The sequence below is a fragment of the Pagrus major genome, chromosome 3 (assembly GCF_040436345.1).
Source record: "Pagrus major chromosome 3, Pma_NU_1.0".
Taxonomy (NCBI): Eukaryota; Metazoa; Chordata; class Actinopteri; order Spariformes; family Sparidae; genus Pagrus; species Pagrus major.
In genome coordinates, this window is record NC_133217.1 from 11,480,949 (window position 1) to 11,506,319 (window position 25,371).

Genomic DNA, 25,371 nt, shown 5'->3' on the forward strand with positions numbered 1-25,371 from the left:
CTCATTGGCCATTTTCATTTTATACATTGTGCTTTTTTTCATTGTAAGCCATGATGGAGAAGCAAAGTGACCAAAGTCTCTTGGCAAAGGCAGCCCTGCACAGCCGTGTGAATTCAAACCTCCCGTCATTTGTGTCATTTTGAGCTCAGTTTCTGAGTTGTTGTTTTATTTTTATTTTTTTCTCCTCTCTCTCTTCTCCCTTATTTAAACCACGACATGCCAAAACTGAATTTGCTGTCATTCCTGTTCTGGTGAGGGTCTTTATGTTGCTGATTTAATTTGTTCACATCCACTGCTAAGCTCCTTGTTCTTGTTGTTGTAAAGTTGTAAGCTTTGATTTCTATTTTACATTTCCTTATTTTTGTTAACAAGTATGCTTACAGAACACAAGATATGCTGTAAAACCCTGTTAGGACATAATGTGAATACGTATCACTTAATATAGTTCACTCTTTGGCTTGACTGTAAGTTGCGTTAATTAATAAAAATGTTTAAAAAGTGTTTCTGTTGTGATTTTTCTGTTTGTTCTTTTCTTTTACAATGTCATGTTTTTATGCTCAGATTGAAACATTGCATGATTCATAATTGAAATGGTTTGAACAGCAGGTCTTTTTTCACAGCAGACATTTTGACTTGAGGTGTTATTCATAACATTAATGACTGTTTCATTCAAGTGTCCCAGTGAGCCAGTATACACAATACCAGGAGTCTGAACCTGACAGTGATTGAAAGTGGCTGAGTACTTTATTTACTTTATTTAGGTTCAATTTTGGGGTACTTTGCTTGAATATTTCCATTTTCTCCTACTTTATACTTTCACTCCACCACGTTTTGGAGGCAAATATTGTGCTTTTATTTGATAACTTCATGACTTAGCTTTAAGTCAGTTATCGCCATGAATGTTTACTTGAAAAGTGGTAGTTAAGGAAACTGGTTTGTGAGTTTCCAGTAGGAGAAACGCCACTGGGACAATATACAGCTTTGTCATTTATAGTCTTATGCACAATTGATCACATGACAATTTTCTTTTATCAGTCAAATAAAAAAAAATTATATTATTGAACATTATGCCATTACAAGTGACTGTCACCATACAATATATTGCAGTTTAACAAGTCTGTCAGTTGAATTAGGTCACATTAAAGTTATGCAGGTCAGGAGGGACTCGACTTGAGCTGTTGCACTGATCAATATGTAGCGGCTCTGAATGCACCGCTTCAGTTTCAGATAGTCTTCTGGCATAAATGAATTGAAGCAGATGCTTCAATGCCAATATGATTACACACCTTCCTTGCAATTGGGTTATACTATATTAAAGGGTTAGTTCACCCAAACTACACATTTTCTCACCTCTAATGACTTAAAGCCATGCGAATAGTTTTATTTTATTCTACCTACCTTTCTTGTTCTTTCTGCGTTCCTTTCCTTCCTTATCTATCTTCTGCCAGCACGCCCATTCAATGTCTTCTTCACAGAAGACAGTTGAATACGATGGACCATCTTGTTTCCAACTACCCCATACTTTTCAGCAGTAGTGTACATACACAATGTATATTGCAAATGAGTATCCATATTTTAATCCATATACATTTATTGAGGTTTTAAAGTATTTAGAACAAATAAATTGCATTTTTTAATATTTGACTTGTTCTCAAACCAATATATAAAGTTGAAGACAAACAATTTATCATATTTATTAAACCCTTTGGCGTTGCTCGATGCATTTAACATTTAAACATTTATATCACAGAGTAAATACCAATCCGATTTAACATTTCTGATTTCAAACTTTATTTGGAATATGATCAGGGCTTTGGCATACTGCAACACAGAAGATAAGGACCATTAGGAGGGAGTGGGTTTGTGCCACATTCACATATATAAAAGATCAACAAATTGGCTTATGTAGACAGTAACGATGACGGTCAATGACGATGTTGATGTTGACAAACTGATAACAGGATAATTGAAAACAAATCAAAGGATCACATGTGACAGAAACACTACACTATAAATCACCACATCGATGGAAAACTAGTATAAGAACACAATCTAGACAAAATGAACAATGACAGTGTTTGATCATGAAAAAGTACATTATAAAATTTGTTTTTCTTTTACAGACTTAAGGAGTTGTGCACAAACAGGCCTTTAAACCTCTTCTGATCCTGTGGAGGACACTGACAGAAGAGTTTAGGGCCGGCTACATAAGAACACTAAGGGTTTAAATTTGTATTGACATGAAAATAAACCGGCTACACAGGTCTCTCAAACATGGCAATGTTGTGCAACACTGACAGGTTTCTTGGACAATGACTGCTCAAAGATCTTCTCATGGTCTTGGGATCATATCGAAGCTTGGACGGTGGTCATTAATCCTGGATGTCGACGAAGAAAGACTTATACGAACACTTGAAATCAAAGGGAAACGACTAGGTGTAAGACGACTACAACAATAAATTAATGCAAAAATATGGCCCAAGTAATGTGACCAGATTTTTTTGTTTCATTCTCACATTGAATAGAAAGATCTTTCATAAAAAGTTATAAAATAAATAAGCACTCTTTCCCTTTGAGTTTTGAGTAGTAAAAAAGTTGCACGGCGTGCAGGCCGAAGAGGAGAGAGCGATTTGAGAAGTATTTTTTTATTTTTATTACTCAGAATTTCTGCTCTCTTCTCCTCTTCTTTGGCCTTTGTGGTCAGAAACGCACACACACACATGCTGGTTGGGTCAGTGTGACCCGCTCAGAGTGGTCAGCTGGTCCTCAGTACACCCAGTTCACCGGGACCCACTGGGGTTCACTGCACAGTTTGTCCACGGCCGCCTGTAACGTCTCAAAGGCCTTGTCCAGGTTGTCGTTGACGATGGTCAGGTCGAAGTAGTGGCTGTACGCCCTCTGGATCCGAGCGCTCTCATCCACTGTCTTCCTCAGGTCCACATCCTGCCAACGCACGAAGGAAAGGTAAGTGGTGGAAATGTATACAAGTTATAGATGCTAGGTGCTGCCTTCACACATCTGAACTACTGCTCAATCACTATTAGCATTTGTGCTGATGATGTGCATTGGCGTGGTTAACCTACCGTGAGTTGCTTCGTGGTGATGCCTGCGTCCACCACAGCTTTGTGCATGCCCTTGAGAGTATCAAAATCAGGCGCTGCAATGAACACCACGTAAGGCATGAACTCTGCTGTTTTCAGTACCTTCAGAGCCTGAGGAGACACGCAGTAGGGGACATTAATCGCTGCCAGATGTTCCCTCAACACTTTGAGATATGTGTTAAATTCAGCCCCAGCAAGTCTAACCTTTAACCTCGCCTCACCTGTGGGTTGACATCCAGGATGCAGGTGCGTCCAGTGTCCACCACCTCAAGGATGGAATCAATCTTGGTGCCGTACAGGTTGCCGTCGTACTCGCCGTGCTCAAGGAACCGGCCGCCCTTCACGTCCACCTCCATCTCCGTCCTTGAGGTGAAGTGGTAGGAGTTGCCGATCAGCTCATCGTCTCGGGGCCGCCGTGAAGTGTCTGAACAAAACGCTCAGTTAAATGTTTGATAAGCTTCCTCGTCTTTTTTTTTTTGCACTAGAGCATAACAGAATTTAGGAATACAGACAAAAAAGAGGCATGTCATACATGGTATAGTTGTGCCGAAGCGTGTGGGATGGAGGACCATCAGTCGGTTCTTCAGGCTGCGTCGGCCCACGCCCTGAGCACCAATCAGAACCAGTGTCTTTCTCTGGAATGCTGGCACCTTTGCCACTTCCTCATAGATCTGCAGCTCATGCCTGTCAAACTCTGTTTAAAGGAAGGCACAATTAACAGCCAATCAAAGCGACTAAAGATGTCAGATAAAAACTAACAGCATTAAAAGTCTTCTAACCTGCATTCTTGGCTGTCAGGTACATCATCTTCTTCTTCTTCTTTCCAGCTATGGTTCCACAAAGGATCCCTACAAAACAAGACAACATGTGTGCAGATGTATGCATGTGTTATTACAAGAACTGGCCAGAAGAGGGCAGACATGGACCATTTTCTAAGCATAAGACATATTGGCTGCACAGGCCTTCTAGCTATAAATCAGTTTTGTGGTTAAAACCAATTGAAAAGTGACAGGAGTCAGGCAGAAAACCAGTTTACAGACTTAAGACCAATCCAGCTTTTTAACAGTCATACTAAGAGAGAAACAGGACCTTTTCGGATGTTTTAGCTTTAACTGAAGCACGATTCACAGTGTTTATTCAGAGATCAGGTGAGAAACACACACAGGAAACATACCTGATCCATCAAAGTCTCGAGGGACAAAAGCTTTCCTCTTCTCTTCCAAGAACTGACTGGGTATCAGTCCGGTCGCTCCACCGACCACATGACATGCCTAGCAGAGATCACAGATCAGCACGGTCAAGTCTCGAAATCTCATGTCATTTTGAGGAAATATTTGGATGAAGGCTCACCTGCCACCAGTTGGGATCCTCTCTGTTGACAATCTGAAGGATGTCGCCTTTGTTGAAGGCCATCCCCGCCTCTCGACACGGGATCAGGTTGTCGTTGGCTGGGTTGTAGTCGAAGTACGGCCGCACGTACACCTGTGACGGACACATGCACAGCTCTGAGTCTTGGCAGGAATGAATTCAAACTCATGTGGGCGTTTGTCTCCATGGGAAAATGTGTCTCGATTACAATAAAAGGAAGCACGTGGACTCAAAAAAAAGAAAAAGCAGCATGTTGTCTCACACTCCGACACAGCAACAGTGGCTCATTCACACCCATTACATCCTACGTCCAACTCTGCACCCAACACAGCTGTTCACGCTGCGCCAAACAGTGGAGCAGTGGAGGCTTTTGCCAGGAAGGGTAAGTGCTCTGGCCAGCGTATTAGATTAAACAAGCCGCCAGAGGAAGCAATAAAACAAGCCCGTAAAACATTCTGAGCAGCGCGCCCTGAGTCACAGAGCAGGATGTGATTTTGCATTATGTCTCATTCGGTTTCACTGCTCTTCATTCAATTTAAGCCCTATAAGCTCTTACGATTTCTATCCATTTATTCAGGATGCACGACATCTTCAGGACTTTTTGTTTTTAAATCAGGAGCCATAACTGCTTGAAAAATAATCTGAGAGAAAATATCTAAAAATATCATAAATTACTGTACTTTCCATGTGAGAGAGAGCATGAGATTACAGGAAGCGTGTGTTTGGAGTGTGTGCAAGAGACAGAAACAGCTAGTGTGACCTAGATAGTATGTGGAGTGTTATTAATAGGGCTCCCAGGGTTCACATTCCTGCGCAGGGGATTGTGGGAGGGCTGCAGGACAGATCACCAGCCCTGTACCACTGTCCAACATCTGCCGCTCATTACATAAGTGTGCGAGCTTGTGTTTACATTAGCATCCTATCTGACATGTTTACCTGTGGAGGTGCCGGAGCGTCTCGGTAGCTCGGGAGTATTTTCAGCGTGATCCCTCCGCTGCAGTCTTTCAGCATCTCCTGTAGCTCGGTGGGGTTGTTGCCGACGTCCTTCCCATTCACTTCCTTTATGATGTCACCCACGTGGAGCAGACCCTGCCTGTCAATCATGCCGCCGTGAAGGATTCGAGCAATGACAAGGTCGTCTTTCTCCACACGAAATGTCACGCCCTGAGAGGAGGGAGAGAGCAGAGCGATGCTTATCCTCTGCTATCTGATTGTAAACACACACACACACACACACACACACACACACACACTGTTTCTGTCACCTTCACCTACAATTCATCTATCTGACATCTACCAACACTGACAGGTGACCAAAAATACCATGAGTGTACAAGAGGACCTATTTCTCCAGCTTGTGTCCTTCAGACACCCTTAATTAATCACTTAATCTTGTACTCAACCACTCCTCCAGTAAGAGACACACACACACACACACACACACACACACACACACACACACACACACACACACACACACACACACACACACACACACACACACACACACACACACACACACACACAGGCTGGTACACTCAGACCGTCTTGCTCCGCTCACCAGTGGCTCTCCGGCCTTCTTTCGGATGCCAATCATGCGCACAGCATCAGCCTGCATCAGAGCGCTGTTCACCGCCGCATCATTGGCCGTCTCAGTCGGGGGCGGGATTTCGTAGCACTTGGAGGCCACCATGTCGTGGGCCTCCAAGAGAGACTAAAAGAAAGAGAGGAGGACAGCATGTGAGACTGATGATTAAAGCAATATTAGGTCAAGAAAAAGAAAGTAAAAGTCAGTAAGTAAAAGAAAAGTACATTCTTCCTCTTGTAATGAGAAAGTTGAGTTCATTTGCAAGAGAAATGCACCCTGTGTTCATCTCGGTATACTCAGTAGTTTTGCTGTTTGGGCCTCACTTGGTGTCGTATTACCAGTTGCTTATGGTGGCTTATTTTCGCAAATGTTAGCAAGCTTTAGAAAGATATTGCTTTGTAAGTAACATTACTTCACTCAGTTTGTTGACTTAAAGACTCTACTTATGCTTCTGTTACACTATGTTTAAGCATTTAGTTTCATCCTGTAATTGTCACTTGAGATCACATTTAGCAAAAGCCACATAGTCTCACCTGTAAATGATGTCAACAAAAAAAAGTAGATGATTTATGTAAAGGGTAGAGTACGACGACAGAAGAGGACAAAGTGCAAGAGTGATGATTATTTAAGCAATACTATGTAACTTTTGAAAAGGAGGAAAGGAAAATTATTTCTCTAAATGAAAGGATAGCTAATAAGCAATAAAACACATCTTTGTTCAATTGAATACACTCAGTGGTTTCGCTGTTTAAGCCTCACTTCTTCTAGTATGATTAGTTGCTTACGGTGGCTAATTTGAGCAAATATTAGCAAACTTTAGAGAGATATTGCTGTGTGAGAAACATTTCTTCAGTCAGTTTGCTGATTTTAAGACCCTTCTTATGCTACTGTTCTGCTATGTTTTAGCGTATTTAGGGTGCTCGTATTTTGGTCGTACATGTGCCCAAAAATCTGTCAAGTGAGACTATGCAATTTCATTGGTCACACCGGTGTGCCTGATATTCAATAGATAGGATTAAAAAACAGTAGCCTATAAGAACACCGAGTAGTATCCTGTAATTTTCACTTGTGGCCACATTTAGCAGAAGCTACATAGTCTTACTGTAAATTATGTAAACAAAACGGCACCATGCTGGTATAAAGCAAAAAGTAGATTATGGATGTACAGGGTAGAATATGACGACAGATGGTGAAATTGTAATGCAGAATAAATGTTTGATTTGTGATGCTGCAGCATCTGTTGCAGTTTGTTTATCAACTGTCTTCTGGGTTTGATTCTCCTGCAGCATTAAAACATAAAACGTGAACACCAAGCTGTGTAAACACTAAACTATAAAGTCCTGCATGGGTTTAAATTGTGGCTTAAATTCGCCCCGAAACAAATCATCTAATGGCTCAAATCCCAAATATGGACCATCACCAAAATCTAATCAATTAATTCTTGGTTCATTGAATATCAATCCACCAAAGTTCATCCAAGCCAGTTTTTTTGGAGACACTAACAGCACTACTTTTTAAATGTCTTCCAAACAATTAGAAAAACTATTAGATAAACACATGCAGTTTATAAAAACTGACAAGCTCAATATGTGATGTAATATCTGTTCCCTTGTTCCCTCTCTATTTCTTCCCAACTCCTGTGTCCCTCTCTCTCTCTCTCTCTCTCTCTCAGTAGGTCAGAAGGGTCTTATCCTTCAGCTTACAGCACGAAGGGCTCTGATTGGTGCAGAGGCTTGGCTAGAGCTCAGAAGTCTAACTCCTATTGGTCTAGCCTGCGTAAAGCCCCTGGTAGGTCCGAGGATAAAGGTTAATGTTCTATTGATGCATGAGGCCGGGATCCAAAACATCAGCTCTGTCTGTGCTACTGTAACTACAGTCAAAATGTCACAAATCTGGGCTGAGTTGAATGTTTACTGTGCTATAAACATTTGAAAGAAAAAAGAAATCAAGACTAATCTCTCGAATACGTACAGTTACATATTACAGTATACTGACTTTCCACGCAAGCCTTTATGTAGCGGCTAAAGGTTGAATAACGGTCAACAACGAGCAGTAAAATTAACACTTATTTGCAAAGTCAATCAGTGGTGTTGAAAGAAGTTGCAAGCAGGAAAATTACATCCAGGATTCGTGTCAGATTGCTAGTTTACTCTGCTCACCTGGAAGTGTGGCTCCTGCAGGATCCTGGACAGTTCGGCCGCGCTGTCGTCTTTAACCTTGAGAGTGCTGATGTCACCCAGGATCTCTGTCACCAGCTCCACATTGTTGTCCTGCACCGCCTCCAGCTTCACTTCCTCCAGCTGTTCTTGAGCCTGGGGGAGATGGAGACGCTCAGGAAGGGCAGGTGTGTTTTCTTCTCTCTTATGAATCTGTGCGTTGTGTTTGTATTTATTTGGGCGTGTGGACGAAAGAATGAAACTGACTTTTATTGTGTAGTAGTGATTGCCGACATATTGGATTCTACATTTACTGTGGGATTATTTTGCTCTATAAGCAAGCTGTCAGCCTCATGTTACAATTTTAAAAGGCGAAGGAGTTTATGTTTAGGCAACTGTCATCTTTTCAAGTTCCAGCCCTGTGAGAAGCAGTTAAATGTCAGAAAATGACAACAAAATGACAACAAAATGACAACAAAATGACAACGGCCTGTGTCACAGGAACTACAAATGTCCTCTAAGCGAACTCACTGCACACTAGACTTGCTACAGCGGTGAAGCTGTGTGCACAGGCATTGCAATACATGCAGTGTCAGTAAAGATGCGTCACTTGGCTGACAGTATGCATTTGTGCAGTCCCTCTGCGTGCAGATGCACTGAGCGCTCTGTTAGTCAAAGCCTTACTGTACTTCAGCATGCAAAGAGCTCAGGGGGCTCGGCACTGGCCAGCGGTTAGTCTGCTCGCTGGTGCTCGACACGAGCCATGTATGTGTGCTACCTTAGCCAGGGTGCGTACAGTGGGACTTTCCATGATGCCGCGCAGGAAGAGCAGGTCGATGTCCTTTGCGCCCGTGGAGGTGGGAAGGTCACCCACATTATCCACCACCTGCTGCATGGCTGGATGGACGAGGCAAGGCGAGAGACAAAGATGCAGACATAGACAAAGAGAGGGAGAAAGATAAGAAGAGTTATCTGGGCGTGAAAGTCAAACAAAGCCGTACCACACACACACACACAACAGTTTTAAAGATAGTGCATCAGCTGAGAGGGCGAACAGTGAACACTGAAGGTCAGAAGAGCTGAGTTATTACAAAACTAGGCCAAAATGCTTCAAAATGAGAGACACATTTGTATTTATATGTATTTATAACTGATGAGTTTTGTATTCTGCACACAAACAGAGACAGGGAAAGGCGTGGACAGCTAGCTAACGCGCTAATACCAGGGTCTCAAAGCTTGTTTAAGCCCATTTAAGACACTTAAAGCCCTGGGAACTTGTGTGTGTGCGAGCGTGTGTTTCTCTGTGTCATTATACACTTGCGTAGGTGGTAAATATGTCCAGTCAGCACTTGTATACAGTTGAAATCACTCCATGATTTATCTGCATTATGCTCCACTAGCCTATCATCATCTTTAAACTTGACTCGTGTATTTCATTATCTCATTAAGTCAAGTCACACTTTAATCTCAGGCACCAAATTGCTGCCTTGAAAAATCCAAATCATGAAATACTGCATTTGTTTGTAGGGTCATGTAGTGTTTTATATGTGTACTTTATATAATATTAATCAACTTGACAAATCCTTGACAAAAAAAGCACACTTCACATGTGATGAATCAACATGATATATGCCATTCAGATATTTAACATGTGGAATTTTATGCAAAAACACAAATTTCACATGTATTTTTGTAAAGATACAAAATTTCACACGCAATATCTCATATGCAACAGCATTTTATGTGATAATTTGATGGTATATCTGTTTTTTGGACATGCAAAACATGTGCTCTTGCATGTGAATACATGAAGTTGCTTCTTTTGGAAGGGTTGGGTAGTAGTTCTCATCCAAAATGAGTGCATTTCTGTATTTTATTTTAGTATTTCTGGTTTGCAGCACAAAAGCTGTCACATCAGTAAAACTACAGTTTGACAGTGTCATTATTTATCATCCATCCATCATTCATCATGCATACAAAATTCACAGCTGCATGATTAAGAAGGAAGAAGAGGGAGAAAATACAATTTATCTCACAATGACGCCAAGAAGATCTCACTGTGCCTTGATAACAGAGTACAGACAGACTGCATAAACAGCAGGCTCCATGCAAAAACACACCTTAAATATTTATGATCCTCTTAAAGCAGGACTACGAGGGGAGGGAGGTTAAAAACTGCACTGCAGATGATTAAATCTGTATATCCATAAAACAATATATTTACTGCATGACAACACAGAAACACAATCTAAAAGTCAATTCAGATATGGACAGGATATTCAGTTCCTCTAGGGACCCCACACCATGTTTCACAAGCTACAATAAACACAAAGTCTCAGAGCAGAGCTGTAATTGTCATAAACACATCCACACATCCACACACATAAACTAGCCTTAAACCACCAGCTTGATTGCTCTGCACTCACTCACTCACTCTGAAAATTAGCCTTGTTTCAACGTCCTGAAATTCAGAGAATAATTTGTTTTCCAATTCTCTGAACTTTCAAACCTAAAATTTGTAATGCTGCCCTGTTTTTGTGAAAGTCAGAAAAAAAGCGTGCATGAGACAGACTTGCACTCAGCAACAAAAACCTGACCTCACTGACATGCTCAAATATGAAAAAAATATGAAACACTGACCACAAAACCTAAAAAATACACCGCTATAAAAACAAACAGCTGGATCCCGGCAAGTTTCCTGTGCTGTCCGTGCTGACCTTTCCCCAGTCGGTCAGCTCATTGTGTCACTGCGTCCTCGGCCACAGGAATGTTTGCTCATCCCAGCCCGTCCAACGACCCCTCTGCCCTGCCACGTGTGCTAGTGTGTACATTACTCAACAGCCACAAGATGCTTTTCTATCCAGCAAGAGATTGGAGATGAACTAAAACCTCCGTCCTAAAGTCTCTATAATCCTATGAAATATGGCATGGAGATACAACCACCTACCAGTCTCTTGCTAAGCCTGGCCTGAAGAAGTTGTAAAAGCTAAGAGATTACAGCACTGAATAGTTGCAGTAGGGTGTTTTTTCCCCCCAGATGGTTCATTCATCTACATAATGAATTATCCTGCTTACCTGCTTTTAATTCCTCCCTCTGTGGCACTCTGTGGTTCGTCTGCAGTCTCCCTCACCATCTAACCAACGCCTCTGTATGTACACCTACCAGCGGCGTGTGCTTTGAATGCCAATGCAGAGACTACCTGCTTAAGAAACCCTTCCTCCATTTCTCAAGGAATGCGACACAAATCCCACGAGATAAAAACCTGGCAACCTGTCGCCTATCATTTGTTATCATTTTGTTTTTAGCTCACAAGATGGAGATCAGAGGAGCACCTTGACTGACACAAAAGATCATTACCCCTAACAAAATATATTCCAGTGAATTTTTTTCAGTTGTGTGGGTTAGGAACTGAACAGCCTGGAAAAAGGAAAAACAAGCTGCTTTCACAACAAGCAATATGGTTCTGCTATTGCTATGGTATGTGGGAAAGATTATAGACTAGCTAAACGAATATACATTTTACAAACAGAAATGACATTCTCATTGTGAGAAAAATCTATACATTGAGTCAAATACAACACCTAAACACTACCTGTTGCATGTGACAGTGTATGAAAATACGCTAGTCAGGAAGCACAGAGGTCTATACAGTAAGGGATCAATGGCTATAATAGATAGCTTGAAGTACTGGCTATACCGTTGGGATAGTTAAAACTTTAAAATAATGGCTAAACAGTGGAAGCAGTTGGCTAAAACTTTAAGATAAGAGCTTAACAGTTGGAATAGTTAGCTACAACTTAAAGATAAAGGCTGAGCAGTGGAAACAAGGCTAAAACTTTAAGATAATGGCTGGGCAGTTGGAATAGCTGGCTAAAACGTAAAGATAAGACCTTAACGGTTGAATAGTAAGCGAAAACTTTAGGATAAAGGCTGAACAGTGGAAACAACAGCTACAACTTTAAGATAATGGCAAAGCAGTTGCAATACTTAGCTAAAACTTCTGGATAGTGGTTAACCAGCTGAAGAAGGCTGAGTTACCTTAAACTGAATGGTTGAAATAGCTAAAAGTCATGGATTAATTGTTGAAATGTCCAGCTAGTGTTAATAGTAGGCCTACCAGTGGAAAGTTGTACAAACCAACTTTAATATTGATTGAATTATATGAAAACATAATCACGTTTTACATAATAGTGTTGAATAACATCTAGTTTAATCAATTTAAGTGAACACTTTGGTGCATAATGATGAAGGGATGCTTGAGTTCATCTGACAGGGCAGGAGATACATCAGATAACACTGGTTGCAAACCACTGCTCTAAAAGATAATCACATCATCTACATTTAAAAGAAAAATCTGCCAACCACCCCACTCTGTAGGAGTTACCTGACAACCAATGCTGCCCTCTGATTATTATTTTCTTTTCAAAAAACCATTACACAAATCCCTCCATCTCAAAGTTTAAAACTAAATACACTAAAGACTACAGTATCTCTCCGTTCATCTAAATATATGACACCCCACCTCTTCCTCCTTCTTTCCTCACCTCCAGACGCATCTGGCTCCTGGGGGGACTGCACGGCCGAGGGCCCCTCCACGCCAGTCTGTCCCGGGGGCGTCATCTCCTCCGCCTCTTCCCGTACCCCATTGGGACAGGCATCCTCCATAGCTGTGACCATCGCCAAGCCCTCCTTCTTCCTCCCTGCAGCCACAAGTATGCTAAGGCTAACCACTTGTAAACCACCAGTAGTTCTGCAACTATGTCTTCTGTCCTCCAATCGTCTTGTCTGGCACTGCTGACCCGCTAAACTCCCAAGAAACTGGGAGAGAGAGAGAGAGAGAGTACAGAAGAGAGAGAGGGGATTGAGGACAGAATGAGAGAAGAGACACAAAGAGAGCGACAATAGAGTGGGATTAAGATCAGGGGATATTAAGAGACGAGGAGGGAAAGAGGAGCAGAGAGGAGGAGGAAATATGAGGGGGAGAATTTAAGAAGGGAAGAGGCCGATGTGAAGATAAGTTCAGAGAGACAAGCATGAAAAGAGACAGAGAGAGGTAGAAAGCTGGATCGCATACACAGATGTGGACATGCGTTCAATGCTTGTCAGTCCCCTCCCTCCACTCTGGCTTTAATACCTTCCAAACCCTTACCCCCCCTCCCATGATAACACACACACACACACACACACACACACACACACACACACACACACACACACACACACACACACACACACACACACACACACACACACACACACACACACACACACACACACACATAATCCCACAATCCTCTCCTGCTGTTGAGGGCTTGCTTGAGTACCCCTCCTCTTGTTTCCCCGACCCCACCCAAAGTCGAGTTGCCCCTCTTGTCTAGACGGAGGTACACACACTCACGTACACACCACTTGAATGTGTCATTATGTAAGTAATCTTACATAAGTAAGTGTTACTGAAGGGGGCCTGACCCTGCATTCCCATTCTTTTCCTCCTTCAATCTCTTATTCACACTGCTCACGGTTTGGACACCCCGCTGCAGCAATGTGCAGAAACTCTCAGCGTGTGCAGATTGTGCTTGTACGAATTCCCTCAGCGGTCGTCCAGCTCCTTAAAGCAGCATGTGTCAGCCTAATGGGAGCTTTTTCTCTCCCTTTTTTTTCTCTTTGGTCTCTCTTCCTCCTTAAATTAATGTGCCCTTACCACCTTTCTTCTTGCTAAATCGGTAGTCTTGAGGTGCTGACTGGATTATGCATATTTTGGGGCTGCAGTTTAAGCTGCTTCATGCCTGAACCTAAATACTTTGGGCAAGCTACTGGGTGCGGTACTTTCTTAGAAGGAACCCCATTTACATATATATATATATCAATTTCCTCTCCCAATGCCTCAATTTATATGTGTCTCATTGGAAATGAATAATCACGACACAGAATAAATGCATGAACGCTTAACATCCAGTTAGCCTTGTTAGCAGCTCTGTGAGGCTGTACTTTGCCATGGTTGCTTCGAGCGGACTGCTATCATCAGCATGCTCAAAATGACTGCTAATGTTTAGCAAGTAAAATGTTTACCACCTTAGTTTAGCATACAAGCATGCTAGCATTTGTTCAGTAAAGCTGAAACTGACAGGATTGACGATGGTTCTTGATGAACAGTCACCATAGTTATAACGATTTATCTGCTGCGGACCATGAATGTCTATCAACTCTCTGCCAATCCATCCAGTCGATGTTGAGATATTTCACTGGATAAATGAGAAATTTGACCTGTTGGTGGTGCTAGAGAAAAAGTCAGTGGATCACCAGATACATTAGGATTCATCCTCTGGGGACCATGATTGTCTCTACAAATTTGTGCCAATCCATCATGGTGATGATGAGCTATTTCACTGGATAAGTGAGACTTATGACCTGCTGTTGGCAACAGATAAAGTCAGGGGATAACCAGATTCTCTTAGATTCATCCTCTGGGGACAATAAATGAATTTACAAAACTCCATGGCAATTCCTCAAATTGGTGTTGAGATATTTCAGTCTCAACCAAAGTGATGGTCTGACTAACCAAAGAACCAACACTGCCATCCTGAGAGCTGCCTCGCCAGCATGGCTAGAAACCAAGAATCCATTGCAGCATGTTGAAATATCAAGTTTCTCAAGATAAAGAAGAAACAGTCTTAACATTAATTTAAAACAGGCTCCTCCCCTTCTGCGTCCATCAAGCCCCTCCCACAGCAACACAGCTGTGCAAAGAGCAGATCTGTAGCAGGCTTTAATCCGCCCCGCCTCTCCCTCCACCCAGGTCCACCCCTCCCCCAACCCCAGGACATGAGATTTTAATCCGGCCACGAAAGCACAGGATTACAGAATCTCTCTCTCCCTCTCTCACCATAACCAGTGTTCAAACATCGCTACACGGCAAACAGTGTGATACTGTTGGCAGTGCTTTGCTGCTGTACACTAAGGTAGCCTCCTGAAATGGCCCTCTGGCTCAAGTTTAAATGGTCATTACATCATTATGGTGTTAGAGTATATTTCTGCTAGCTAATATTACGATAAATAGCCAAGAGAGCTAAATACTTTTCACAGTTTGTTGATAACATGTATGACTTTCCTCTAATTGTTCCTTTTCAGAAAGTAACAAGATGAGAGCTGGTTTCACACAGAGTTTGACTCAGGCAGAACAGCTGTGTGGGGAGAAAACAAAGCTAAATGCTTTGTTTAGGAGAAAACAAAGCATCATGGGAAGTCATCACAGATTTGACTTGACAGACTGATCACCATGCTCCAAGGCTATAATGAGCTAAATAAGACTGTGCTCTGTTTTATTAAAATAATTGATGAATTATTCAGCAATAAGACAGTTTCTCTATGTAAACAGCCCTGAGTGAAAGAACCCTGGTATTTAATGAGTAAGAATGTTGCGTCCTAGTCTAAGACAAACATTATACATACACTAGTGCCAAATATTGATATTTCTATTCAAACATGAGGTGCTCGAAACAGATTCCCTTTGCCAATTCGATGTACCAGAGTCACAACTTCATGACTTCTCATGGTGGCACTTAGGGTAACGTGAACTGAAGTGAACTAAATTGTCGTGAAGAAGAAGAAGCTCAATGGGGGAAAATTGCCGGCAATGCTGAGTTAATAAGATTTTAGTGAAGCAGAGCTGTATCCTTCTGCTTGTTTATGGCTATTTTACATTGGGATAATGGCTCACATGGACATCAACAAGATGCAGTATGTAAGACTATGCACTTTTATGTGCATTGTTTCATATCAGCTCTCATTTTCTGTGGAACTGATACTACAATGCTGTGAATTGATAAATAATTCCTGATTTTTGTCTATTTTTTCTAAATCAATCACCAGAATAAATGTTGATATGTAAAGTTTTTGCCAAACCACAGGTAAGTTAAAACTTTGCATTTCTTTATGCTGCAACTTTATGTTTCTTTAGGTTCAATTTTCACTGTTTCTCTTGTCACTGTGCTGTGGTCAGGCTTAGGCACAAAAAAACTTTTGGTTAGGGTTTGGCTTAAAATACCAGTTTTGGTCACCACAAAAACAGCTGGAAATTGTCACATTTACAAATGCAGGAACGTAGACTCTAACTGCGGTCACTGGCGTTCACCAGGTCGGCAGCCTTCTTGCCTGTAACTCTACCACCATCCCCCTTCCTTCCAATATAAAACGTTGGGTAATAAACATGTACTTTAAAGGTGATATTACACATATCTGTTTTTTGCAGAAACGTTAACTGCTAACATTTCTTATCCTGGTGACTGAGTTGTTCTTTCTTCTTCAGTTACACAGTCATTATGATGTATCACAGATGATTGTATGTAATTATGAATTCATGATACCATCATTATCATGGGGGATGTATCATGATGTTATCTTATTGTGAGTAACTCTGTGGTTCCCACCCCTACTGAGAAAGATATAACTGCACACAACAATGGCCACTAATGTAACAGATGTGCTTCCTGCCCGCCATAGAAAGGATTCATAGGCAGTAAATAAATATACCATTTCACGGTTTTCATGGCTCTTTATATAAAGAGAAAATATTATCAACCTTGTAATCCACATGGACGTAAACACCATCTGCTTCCTTACTTCCTTAAAAGTGAAGTTCTTTTAGAGCAGTGATCGACACAACTTTGCTTCAAAGACTGGCAGTCCTCCAACTGAACTGATAAAATCATGACAGAAAACATTTTCCTAAACATCTCCAGGGTGTCAGTACTGCAGAACAGAGGGGAGAGAGCTGTGTTTACCTGTGCTAGTCGGTGTAGCCCAATCCCCGTCCTACTGGCTGCTCATCAGTCAACTGTGAAGACCTAGAGAGAGAGAGAGAGAGACAGAGTGGAAGACAGATGGGTCAAAGTGTGTGAGACTTTTCTGAGTCCTTATGAGACATGAAAATTCAGTCCTACCCTCAAACCAGTTTTCGTCATTCCTCACACACACACACTTGCTTGAGCATTCAGTTAGGTACTATCCCACACACACTCGATAAACTCCTTCTTTTTCCCCTTTGGATTATCGCTCTAATCTATCTATGTCAGCCCCATCTTTTGCAAGATACACAAGTCTCGTCTGCAGACTGGGGCTGTTGTTCGCTCCGAGCGATGCACAGAGTCATCCAGGACGATTCATTGTCTTCAGCTATTCAAGGATCCCTGCATCATCAGCTGGCACAGTGCCGCCAACGTAGTAAATGGCCACTATTCTCTGAAAGTAATGACAAAGCAGTCTGCATTCATTCCCCGAAATACTCATCTCTTACTTTCACTTGCAAACTCAAACAAACGCACACACACCCTCTATACAGTATGTGTGTTACGTAGAACTAGACCTGCATATTAGAGGGTCAGTATTATTAGCTGACATTTGCTTGTCAGTGATTTAACTATTGCAGTTTTGGTTAATATACACAAACAGATGCAGTACACAATGCAGGAAGCAGGGCCAAATGTTGGCCAATATGTAACAAGATCTTAGCAGTATGGAAATACAAACTAGACATTTCCTTACTGCCTTTTACCTTTACTATGCAATAAAGGTAAAAGGCCCAAAACAGGTACAATTCTGTATAGGTGCTAACAAACTACAGTGATACGTTAATTCCTCAGTATTACTTCTTCTGAAGTCAACCTCAGGTCGCCTAGAGGACAGACGTCAACACCAATTGTGCTTTGTGAGTTAGTTATTGCAGATTCACAGACAAAGAAGACTAGTGAAAGGATAACAGATTTCACTTATCTGTCCTTCACGGTTGATGGTTACAATGATGTGACAACCTATGATTGCGAGAATGCAAGTATAAAAGGATGAGACCTCTACCTGGTATGCTCACATGATGACCTTGAAAAATCTCACTGCAGATGGCTTTTCAGCAGGAAATATACTGGCTACCAGTATCCAACACGCATTCCTATTTTGTCACCCAATCCATCTTCATCAGTCTTGTTTGAAGTGTCACCATTGTTAAGTTTTTCCTCCAGAAAGCACTGACAACTAAAATGAAGACTGTAAAATGCCCCGCTCAATATGTATCTGATGTATTTACTGTAGGTGGCTGGTATCTATAAGTGAGTGCAATTTAATGTAGATTCTAATAACAATGTGGATTTTGTGGATTTAAATGTTTTAATAGTCTTATAGTTTAATAGTCTTTATATTGGCTAATATACAGTAACAACTAGGGATAGAAACCTGTAACTGCCACCAATGTGCTGCTGAGATAATGGGGATTCAAAAAGGTATAACGGTGATTCGGCTGACAAAAACATCTCAAATCAAGCTCCACTTGTTAACATGCAGTTGCTCTGGAGCTTTTGACTGTATCACATGGTCTCTTTTGAAAAACCATAGTCAGTCATAATGTCATAATGACATCATAGTCAAAATGTGGACGGACAGGACATACTCTACAGCAACAACCCCGACCCCACTGTACGATGTTTAAAACATCATCTGTTTAGAAGAGCCGCAATGTCAGGCAGCGCTGAAACCATTCATGCTGCTCTGAATAGCCATTGTGAAATGAGCCATTTGGAAATGCAAGCCAGCAAAAAAAACAATTAAATGATGTGATTACAAATAACCAGTGCCTGCAATCACCCAAAAGACAATAGATTATCACTCTTCCACGCTTCATTTCGTTCAGCCTCTTTCCCTCTATTTTCCTCTTTCTCTTGCCCCAAGGACAGGAAGGATAGTGTGGTGGCTGCAAAGATTGTTATATAAAAATCACAGGTTCTACCTGCTCAAACAGAGATTAAAAGCATCTGCTAAACGCCCTGAAATACTTTCCTGGTGTATTTTCTGAGGCACACTCAGGAGGAGATCACTGTTCACTTAACATTTGACCTAAAGCTCCTCTCGAGTCTGGGTCATGCTAACTGGGTCTCGACTGGAAACGATCAGTGCCAAGTGCCAAACCATTTACAAGGCGATTACAACACCCAGAGGAAGTCTGTTCATCACTGGTTTGCCATTATCCCTTTCTGCTGTACTGGGGTCTTTTCACACATCATGCTAGAGCTAATTGGTCCTTTATTGTGTGAAAGAAAGAGTGAGGAAAAGAGAGAGAGTGAAGGGTCGATCCATTACGCAACACAGATTACAATCAGGCTCGGCACGCTCATTGGAAGTGAAAGATATCCCTCGGAAGAATGTTAATGGAGGCAAAGCCGCCGTGGCAATTCCTCTGCAAATTATCCGCACCACAGAGCAGGAGCTGGGCCGGGCCAATCAAAGGTCCGAAAGGGGAGGGAGGAGCAAACAGAGAAGGTGAAACTCAATACGGAAGAAAAGTCAGGGAGGGTCACAACTTGATTTGAGAGTATAAAATTTGGCAGAGGGAGTGGGAGAATTTCAGAGGAGTCAGAGAAGGTAGACTAAAGAATACATAAAAGGCGCATTAGGAGTCATGAGGGAGAGGAGAAAGAGAGACGAATCCTTAAAGATTAGATGGAGTTGTGAGAAAAGCCTCTAAAGTCTTGGGAGGATAAGAGGTGGAGAGGGAACAGATGAGAAAGTCTTGAGAGAGAATACCTTCGTAATCCGTTTCACTGTTTCTAGAAACTGCCAGGTTACTGATGTTCTTCTTGTGAAAGGCGCAACAAATGATGATCTTTTTGTATCTGAATGGGGAATAGATGATGGAGTATCGTGTGTGCACTTATTTGCATGCAAGAGCCAGGTCATCTCAAGGACTGGGAACTGGGTTACAACACTAAATTCAATTCTCCACAGGCTAAGTCAATCTTTCTTTCATTGATTTAAACTCTGAGCACGCACTGGACTCAGGACTCCCCTGATGTCCTTTCATCAGCATCGCTCACCGCGCTTCCCTCCTCTTGGGATGGAGGGAAAATCGCAGGAAGTGTGTCATTTGCCATCCTGGCTGCCATTGGCTGGTGCGTAGGAAAGGACGATTCAACAAAAGCCCTCTGAATGCCCCCTGGTTGCCCAGCACTCAGATGATGGACAGCTCATGGAAGGGGGATTACGGAGGGATCAGAGGGTTTGTTTTTGTACAAAACATCATTGCTGTCTCACACATGTAAACGTGTGCGTGTGTGTGCATGCATAAGTGAATAACACAGACCAACATGGGCAGGCTGTGTGGTATAAGTCCACTTCTAGTCACGCTAGCAGGGAAACTCACTCCTCCGACTCATAACAAGCGCATTTCGTGAATTTACAGTCTTGGGTGGAGCACAGTGAAGCGCAAATTCCCACACAGAGTCAAGCCCATGAGGCATCCAGAGTGGAGAAACCAGTCAATATGTGTATATATGTTTCATTCAACTCTATTCTCTGCCTGACAATAACCTTCTCTCTGCCCTCCTGTGCAGCACAGAGCCGGGGGCTCTCACAGCAGAGCAGCCGTCACTCTCTGTTCCTCTCAGTGACTTGAGAATCACAAAAGAGGCTGGTGAGCTCTGTCCTGCCTGGGTGTCTTCTCATTGGCTGACTCCAGGAGTAGCAGAGAGCAATTAGGAAACTTTCCTGAGCGGTGTGCTGCAGCGCTCCCACTGTGTGGCACCAGTGTGGTAGTGAGTGCTAGAGGGGCACAGCATATTCAAGGAAGCAGTGTCTATTTGTGGGCATGTTTGTGTGTGTAATGACTGGCATAAATAACAAACCCCATCCTGTCCTGCCTCACACCCATCACCCTCTGCCTCCAGACAAACCTTATGTAGGTCACTCAGCCGCTCAATAAGAGGATTACACTGCTACCCCCAAGATCGCCATCTTAGCAGATCAATATTTGCAGAATATTTACCATAAACATGTTTTTTAACAAGTTATCACTCTGTTATTGCAGCTGTTGTTGCTACTGTCTAGAGAAAGTTGATAAAATCAGCTCAAATTCTCCAAATCTAGCACAAATGATGAGAATGCAGCTTTCTGCTGATTCATGCTTCTTACCTCTACTCTCCACCTGACAGTGCGATCTAAAATTACCAAAATTTAACACAAAGGCGTCAATTGTTGCATCACTGCACTTTCCCCGCATCTCCAAAAATGACATAATTTGCCTTCCCGGTGATGTTCCAGCTGTTGGGATGTCTGTGCTTTGCCACGCAGCTTGGGATGATATAATTACACAGCCGTCCGCAGCTCGTCAAAACCCTTCGGCGCTGAACGTGCAGTGATCTCAATAATGAGCACCCCGTAAGTTAATTTAACCCGCCACATGGCTGTGCCTGCTTCCTCTCAGTCTCTCTCCCTTCCCAGCCTCCTGTTACTGATCATTAGCATTAAGGGAAAGATGGGGAAGAGATGGGGGAGGGCGAAGTGATGCAATAGCGCTTAACATGACTGCAAAGTTTAAAAATGAGAAAACTGAGTTGTGCGATGTTGGATGGTGGAAATGAGATGCGAGAAGTGAGAGGGAGGATGAGATAAGGGAGATAAGAAATAAGTCTCAAATGACTTTACTCCGTGTGATGGCCCTTTTCTCTCAGTTCATCTTCTCATATTTCTGAATATTGCAGAAAATTACAAGTGACAGCATCTCGAGAGCTAAACTGTCAGGGCTCCAGACTTTGACCACTTAGTTGCATTTTGCGACCATTTTCAGAGACATTACTTCTAAATTTTACAACTATGAGCACCAGTGTAACTTGCAAATACGTCATTTTTTCTGTTTTGTTTTTTGAAATCATCACTGTATCATGTATCATGTAAAACACCAGAGGGAGAGAGAATGTTCATATTTGTGTGTGTGTGTGTGTGTGTGTGTGTGTGTGTGTGTGTGTGTGTGTGTGTGTGTACAGTCTGAAATTTCTGAGGAGGTTCATTCAGACGATGAATCAGCAGGTGATCTTGTGTTGAAACAGGCAAAGACCATCTCTCTGACTGGAGTGGCTGAGGCATTTACAAGGCTGAGGTATTGAAAAGGAAGGAATGCCATGTATTGTATGTAGTGCTTTCGGTGTGGCCCAACATTTGCAGGAAAAGCTAAGCTTGCAGACTCAACTGCACACTTTAAACATGACACACTTGTAAAGCACAATGACTGCATGAAGCGCAAACTGTGCAGGTGCACACTCCACACTTTCCTATCTATCTTAAGCTGCACTATGCAATAAAGGTAAAAGGCCCAAAACAGGTACAATTCTGTATAGGTGTTAACAAACTACGGTGATACACTAATTCCTCAGTATTACTTCCTCTGAAGTCAACCTCAGGTCGCCTAGACTACAGACTACTGTCCTCTAGGCCCTAGAGGACAGTAGTCAACACCAATTGTGCTTTGTGAGTTAGTTATTGCAGATTCACAGACGAAGAAGACTAGTGAAAGGATAACAGATGCCACTTATCTGTCCTTCATGGTTGATGGTTACAGTGATGTGACAACCTAAGATTGCGAGAATGCAAGTATAAAAGGATGAGACCTCGACCTGGTATGCTCACATGATGACCTTGAAAAATCTCACTGCAGGTGACTTTTCAGCAGGAAATATACTGGTTACCAGTATCCAACATACATTCCTATTTTGTCACCCAATCCATCTTCATCAGTCTCACGTTTTTGTAATTTCAAGTTTTTGGGCTCAGGGAAAAGACCAGGAAAAGACAAACATAAGAGTTATCCTTTCAAATGTGTTAAACATTGTGAACGGGAATATTTTATCCCAAACCATGTTTTCCTAAACCTAACCAAGTATTTTAGTTCCCTAAACCCTACCAGACGCTGACAGAAAACAGAAAAGAAACAGAGAGTAAACAGTTTAATAATAGGTCCCAAACAGGATATGATACCTTGTCTTCTGATTGAAAGTCCTACACTTAACCTACTCAGCCACAATGACTCACTCCAGTGGTTTACATCACTGTTTCATAAGTTGAAATGATGGTCCTGAAACAACATGAATCATGATGTTCTAGTTATGATATCAACACTTCAATATCTGATACACCAAGTTTAAACAGTTATTTAGGTAACGAAGACAAACCAAGCTGTCTTATGCTACATGGATAATTGCATTGTTCATCTGCAGTGACATGCCCTTAAGACCTTAGTGATGGATAACAAATCAGGTGAATCTGCACTATACGCTGAAGCACAAACAGCAAGACATTTGCCTTGACTTGCCTTGAAGCAATTCTTACACAAGTCCATTCCAAAGTAATGTTCCTGTCTGTGTAGATGAGTCGTTTAGTTGTGTGTGATGTTGACAGAGATGCAGTTAGCTCATGACAGCTGTTATGGGTTCGGTAATGTGTTAAACAGTAGGGAGGTGCAGCTTGGTGCAGGGCGGGGAGGGTTGATTGTAGGTGTGTAGATACAAAATGTCTGATGCATGTGTTGTTCATAGCTGGAAGGTTTGAGTCACTCCAGCCTCTGTGTGTATGTGTGTGTGTCTCTTTCTCTTTCCCTCTCTCGCTCTGCCCCTTCCTCATTTCTTTTTGTACTATCTCCCTGATAGCAGTGTATTAATAATGGAAGAGCAGAGGCTTCTGAGCATTGGGTCTCTGAATGATTCACCAACAACTCTCATACGCTCCAACTTTAGGAGCACGTGCTTAACTTGAAATTCATGTCTGGTTACGGTAAGGACTAGGCACATAAGGGCCGTGAAGTCCAACTTATTCCACCTACTTCAGCAGAACAATAAAGGTCATCCTGGATATCCCTTTCCAGGGACTGCTGATTTACTGTAATGTATCAAAACTGTCTCGGTCTCCTTCCCTTCCTCCATTTGTTCCTCCTATTCAATCCAAGAAATCTGATTAGGGGTTATTATAAGATTGAAAGGAAGAGAGAAAGACCCATAACTTCTAGTTTAGATGCAACAGGATCCAGGCTACCCCTGTCAGTGGCCTTGTGGCCCTTATAAGCCCTCCCAGGACCGATCCCCAAGGATGTTGCGTATGTCCATGGGCTTCCCCAATCACGTGCTAAACAGTTTAAAACCTTGCCAAGTGACCCTGTGCTCCTCTGAGCAAGGAAGTCCCAAGATTAATTGACAGCTGCACAGTCTGTTGTGATGTGTAAGTGGTTTAATGTTTCGATTTAGTGCTCACGTAAAGTGGTTTTGACATCGCTTTAGTGCATTATTATTACACGGCGCACTCATACATCTCAGGAGGACAAAAAATAAAAATCAATAGGACTGTCTGGCTGCGCCTCCGGTCGGCCAGCCTGTGCCAAGCCACCGGGTCCACTTCTCCGTTTTCATTCAGCATCCCTTCAGTACAAAGAAAGCTCTGTTGATATTTGCTGTGAAAGTTTTTCTAGACACCACAATACGAGAAAATGTTCTACCTGGGGTAGATATGAATGTCTGTGGCATGATTTTGTAGTAGACGCGCACTGTTTTTCCCCCCAAGCCCACCACCCTTCGCTGGTAGATGTTGCAGTCTATCAATTCGGGACGGTGGCGCGTTACAACCTCCTCATCCTGTCCGCACTATAACCTGCAGCTCTCCCCTCGTATCCTCCCAGTCGTGGATCGACGCCACGGTTCTGACGCATGGCCACAACCGTGCGCAAGATCCGTGCGCTTGAACCGTGCGCCTGATCCGTGCCAAACGCTTGCGCCGTTTTGGCTGACCAGACCACTGTACATCCACACCGATCTAGCCACACGTGCGGCCATTTTTTGTTACCCATCCGAGCCATTGTGGCGTGCGCACACTTACGACTACAACCCATCGGCTGGGCTGTATCCTTCCTGGTGATTTACATGAAAAGGGAAAGGACGTGTCCGACTCCACAATAGACGCACAACGCACACTGATACGAGCCTGAATAATGCCTGTTCTCAGAGAAGAGCGGGCTCTATAGGGGGCAAAGCTCCCCTTCTGTCAAACTCTACTGCACCTCAAACACGGCAAAGTGTCTTTGTCTCCCGTTTGAATGCCAGTGGATGAATGAATTCAAAACCCTCACATCACAAAAACGATCAGGAGCCGCGACTTACCTGTGAATCGTGCGTGTGAGTTCGCGGTAGTCCACCGACTGTCCCGGTTGGACATTCAGGCCCCCCTCAGCTGTCCGTCCTGGTCCCGCAACAGACTACCAGAGAACACGACGCCAATCAAACGCACAAGCCCCGCCTCCTCTACTGGCGTCATACGACCTCGACCAATGGCAGCTGAGGTACGGCCCTCGCTCAGTGAGTACAT

General features: G+C 42.6%; 1 protein-coding gene across 3 annotated transcripts; it reads right to left on the bottom strand.

Moving 5' to 3' along the window:
- Positions 1-1,767: 1,767 nt before the first annotated feature.
- Positions 1,768-25,256, bottom strand: pals2b (protein associated with LIN7 2, MAGUK p55 family member b). Of its 3 annotated transcripts, none has more exons than XM_073463108.1 (14): positions 25,167-25,256; positions 16,995-17,057; positions 12,759-13,032; positions 9,010-9,110; positions 8,217-8,369; positions 6,031-6,183; positions 5,406-5,633; positions 4,452-4,583; positions 4,276-4,372; positions 3,881-3,949; positions 3,634-3,795; positions 3,323-3,525; positions 3,084-3,212; positions 1,768-2,943 (listed from the first exon to the last, which is right to left on the bottom strand). In XM_073463108.1, exons 3-14 carry the CDS (start codon positions 12,889-12,891, stop codon positions 2,767-2,769), a joined length of 1,737 nt encoding a protein of 578 aa, XP_073319209.1. In that variant the 5' UTR covers positions 12,892-13,032; positions 16,995-17,057; positions 25,167-25,256; the 3' UTR covers positions 1,768-2,766. The 3 variants fall into 3 exon arrangements, with proteins under 3 accessions (XP_073319209.1, XP_073319207.1, XP_073319210.1); XM_073463106.1 differs by having other exon boundaries at positions 8,992-9,110; positions 12,759-12,914; positions 25,167-25,236; XM_073463109.1 differs by lacking the exon at positions 12,759-13,032 and having other exon boundaries at positions 8,992-9,110; positions 25,167-25,236.
- Between the last annotated feature and the right edge of the window lie 115 nt (positions 25,257-25,371).

Coding starts and splice junctions, on each gene's coding strand:
- pals2b (XM_073463106.1), bottom strand. CDS start 12,891: ATGGTCACAGCTATGGAGGATGCCTGTCCCAATGGGGTACGGGAAGAG. Junction 3,796..3,880: donor CCTGACAGCCAAGAATGCAG/GTTAGAAGACTT, acceptor TCCTTTAAACAG/AGTTTGACAGGCATGAGCTG. Junction 3,526..3,633: donor CTTCGGCACAACTATACCAT/GTATGACATGCC, acceptor CGTTTTGTTCAG/ACACTTCACGGCGGCCCCGA.